Source organism: Trachemys scripta, chromosome 23 (assembly GCF_013100865.1).
Source record: "Trachemys scripta elegans isolate TJP31775 chromosome 23, CAS_Tse_1.0, whole genome shotgun sequence".
Taxonomy (NCBI): domain Eukaryota; kingdom Metazoa; phylum Chordata; order Testudines; family Emydidae; genus Trachemys; species Trachemys scripta.
In genome coordinates, this window is record NC_048320.1 from 15197932 (window position 1) to 15201927 (window position 3996).

The 3996-nt window shown below is 55.6% G+C and overlaps 1 protein-coding gene across 1 annotated transcript; it reads left to right on the top strand.

Moving 5' to 3' along the window:
• On the top strand, window positions 1-1752 carry LOC117869448 (membrane primary amine oxidase-like). The gene has a single exon (XM_034756285.1). It carries the CDS (start codon window positions 103-105, stop codon window positions 1750-1752), a length of 1650 nt encoding a protein of 549 aa, XP_034612176.1. The 5' UTR covers window positions 1-102.
• The last annotated feature ends 2244 nt before the right edge of the window (window positions 1753-3996 follow it).

Below are 3996 nucleotides of genomic sequence, written 5' to 3' on the forward strand. Positions count from 1 at the left end.
TGTACTAACCATCCAGCCACAGTCCAAACAGGCTGACGGCAGCGTCTCTGGGAGCTGCTGTAAAGCTCCAGGAGTCTCCTCTGCCTTCGTGACTGCAGCAACATGAACCTGAAAACTGTCCTCATCCTCCTGGTCCTGGCACTAGCCACGATCTTCGCTTTGGTTTGTGTGTTGCTGACGAGAGGAGTGAAACCAGCCAGCTGTGAGCCGCAGCCCCTGAGCAGCCAGGGGGGAAAGCACAGTGATCAGAGCCTGGTCTTTGCTGATCTGATGCCAGAAGAAATGGGGCAAGTGGTGAGGTACCTGCAGCGCAGCCTTGGGGTGCCATTGGTAGACGCCTATAATGCAAACCCCTCCGATAACTGCATTTACTACATCGATGTGCAGCTCCCCAGCAAGGCAGAGGTGCTGGGGTTCTTGGATCGTGGGGGCAGGCGACCCCCCCGGCAGGCGCTGGCTGTGGTGTATTTTGGAAACCAACCAGATCCGAATGTCACGGAGTACGTGGTGGGTCCCCTGCCCCAGCCGACGACTCACCAGGACATCACGGTGCGGAAGTACGGAGGGAAGCTGCCGTATCACCGCAGACCAGTGCTGGGTAAGGAGTATGAGCAGATTGCTGGCTATTTACAGAGGACGGCATTTCCCACAGCTCGAACCTTCCTGAATCAAGTATTTGATTATGATGGAACTAATTTAGCAGCTATGACCACAGCCCCCCGGGGGTTCCAGTCCGGAGACCGCAGCACCTGGTTTGTTCTGTTCCACAACGTGAGCGGCTACTTCCTGCACCCAGTGGGGCTGGAGGTGCTGGTTGATCACAGCAGCCTGGACGTCTCCCACTGGCGGGTGAGAAAAGTGTTCTATAACGGCCAGTACTACGGGGACTTGGTGCAGCTGGAGAGCGAGTTCAAGCAGGGCCGTGTCAAAGTGCACTCAGTTACGAGAGCCCCACCCGACGGGGGATTCTCTTCCATGCAGCCCCGAGCAGCCCCCAGGGCTCCGTTCCCTCTGCAGTACGAGCCGCATGGGCCCCGCTACAGTGTCCGAAACAACCAAGTCGTCTCCCAGGCCTGGAGCTTTGCCTTTGGGGTGAACGTGAACACGGGGATGCGTCTCTTTGACATCAGATTTAAGGGGGAGAGGATTGTCTATGAAATCAGTGTCCAGGATGCTACATCTGTCTATGGGTCCAACTGTCCTGGAGGGATGTCAACCAGGTACATGGATGGGAGCTTTGGCATCGGGAGATTCACGTACCCGTTAGTCCGGGGGGTTGATTGCCCCTATTCAGCCACCTACGTAGACACACACTACTTAGCTCAATCCCCAAACCCTAGAATTAATAAAAACTCCATCTGCATTTTTGAGCAGAACACCGGGTCTCCTCTGAGGCGCCATTACTCCAACTTGCAGTCCCTGTACTACGGGGGTCTGACCAACTCTGCTCTGGTCCTTCGGTCAGTTGCCACTCTGGGCAACTATGACTACGTCTGGGACTTCATCTTCTACCAGAACGGCGCGATCGAGGCCAAAGTCCAAGCCACAGGCTACATGAGTTCGTCCTTTCTGTATGGTGACGGTCTGGACTATGGCAATAGGGTTGGGGATCACACCCTGGGGACGGTACACACCCATTCCATCAATTTTAAAGTGGACTTGGACATTGGAGGTAGGTCTCTTGGTGATGTTTCTTTCTCTCTCTCCTGTGCCTCTCACTTATTACGTGCTACAGGCAGTCCTCGGACTTAGGACACAATTGATTCCTGAAAATTGCGTCGTAAGTCGAAACGTCCTAACTTGGAACTGCAGTCCACTCTATTGCAGGACCGAGCATCCTAAAGTTGAAACTAATTGTCGTAAGTCGAATCAGGGTGTCCATTCAGAAACGTCGTAAGTGCCGTTCGTCGTAAGTTGAAGGCGATAAAGTCGAGGACTGCCTGTATTCTGTCCAACTGCAGGAGTGGGGGCTGCCCCAAGATGCAGAATTCTTGCAGATGGCCAGCAGCATCATCCTTGCTCACTTTCTTACCCTTAGCGCTCTTTGCAACGTTATTTATTGACTTATTCAAATGAAGAGTCAGGGAACGTCACAAACCCCAGCAGCCATGCGAATCCCAGCAAGTGGCAGCTGCTCCAGGGAAACCGTGCAAGGTAGCAGTTTGGAAATGTGTGTATTTTTCTTACACCCGTCAGTTGCCAGGCATAGGGTGGGAGCCAGGGTCTTGCTAGTTCTAACCGCTGCCTCTTCCTGTGACCTTGGGGTTGTCACCGTTCCCCAGCGTGCCTCAGTTTCCCCAGTGTAAAGCAGGGATACCAGCGACTGTGGATTAGCTTGTGCCGTGCTAAGCATGTACTGATCTCTGGGAACGTTTGTGGTTCAGGGCCCAAGACTCGGACCCCAAACTGGCCTCCTTGCGGCTGCTGAATTCCTCGTGCTTTGACACAGCCAGGCATGTTTTCCAGCGGCAGTTCCCCTGGGGGGTTATTTGAGAGTTTTATGTAACGTCCTACACGCCAGGGTGGTTTGGTGCGACTGCACGCGCCATCTGCTGGCTGAAACAATTGGTGTCGTCTAAGTGTCTATGCACTGTAGCCCCATTCGTCTCAATGAGGCTAAGAGACCAGGTCGCAGTTTTCTTGTCGGAAGGTCGGTCTGTCGGGCTACAACTCAGCAAGGCGTCAGTTCAGCAGGGACTCTGGGGAAGTACCAGGGGAGCAGCAGCATTGGGGGGGGGGGAGAGTCTTTAAATTAAAACGGCGTCTGCAAAAAGGGAACCGTAAAAAAGAGACACTTTGCACCGCCCCCCCAGCCAGATATGGCACCGGTAGGAGCTGGGTCCCCTGCCTCCCCTCCATCCCACAAAGACCTGCTTCATGTTAGCAACCAGACATGCTGACTCCTGCAATTGTGGCAGGGGCGTGGGTGGGGGGAATGGAGGCCTTGTCTGTTAGAGATGTTACCCCAATGCAAACCCCAGCAGAGGCCCCTGACGTCAGCTGTGCTTCATGGCTCCATTAGAGGACTGCACCTCTGTCGATTCCCTTTGTGTAGGCCAGGGCCGGCTCTGGCTTTTTTGCCGCCCCAGGCAAAAAAGCCTCCGGCCGCCCGCCCCCCCCCCACTCCCCCAGCACGGCCGGGGAGGGCGGCCGGAGCCCTGGGAGGAGGGTGGAGTGCCCGGTTGGGGCTCCGCTCTCCCCGGTGGCTGGGGGGAGGGCGCCGGAGCCCTGGGAGGAGGGCGGCGAGCCCGGCCGTGGCCCCGCTCACCCCGGCGACCGGAGCCGGAGCACCGCGCCGCCCCCCTCCAGGTGCCGCCCCAAGCACAAGCTTGGTGGGCTGGTGCCTGGAGCCGGCCCTGGTGTAGGCAAGGCCTGAGTGCGCATTAACATCCAAATCATCACCTAGCGCCTCGCTCCTTCCGCCACATTTGCTGTGTCCCTAGGCTCTAGTCTTTGTCCCAAACGAGCGTTGGTTAATCCAGAGCCACAGTCAAGATGAAACCCTTATCAGAGGGAACAATACAACCACCCTGCTTACCAAGGAAATGCAAGAGCAAATCCGACTGAGACCCAGAACCTAGCCGCCGTGGAGAGAGTTCATGAGAAAGGAACCCTAGGAGCAGTCCAAGTTCAGTGAGTCGGGAAGGGATGAAATTCTGCACTATAGCAAAAAATCTCCAGCCTTTTGAAGATTTGGTTTCACCCCCTACTGATGCTGAGTGCTTAGATCACAACTTCTACAGGCAGCCTCTGGAAGTTGGTCTGAACAAACAAGTAATGGCGCCTGTTCTGTAACTGGCCGTCTGTAGATCAGTTACGCTGTAACAGAGCGTGCTGGACGGGCTGATAGTGAAGACCTGCCCTTTCTGGTCCCCACAAACTTCATATCTCCTCCTCCCACCTCGCCTCCACATCTCATGTTTCCTGTACTTAACCCCTTCAGCTGCATCTTAAACGGGCTGCCTGTAGCTGGGAACACCACTCTGGAAGTGGCTC

Coding starts and splice junctions, on each gene's coding strand:
- LOC117869448 (XM_034756285.1), top strand. CDS start 103: ATGAACCTGAAAACTGTCCTCATCCTCCTGGTCCTGGCACTAGCCACG.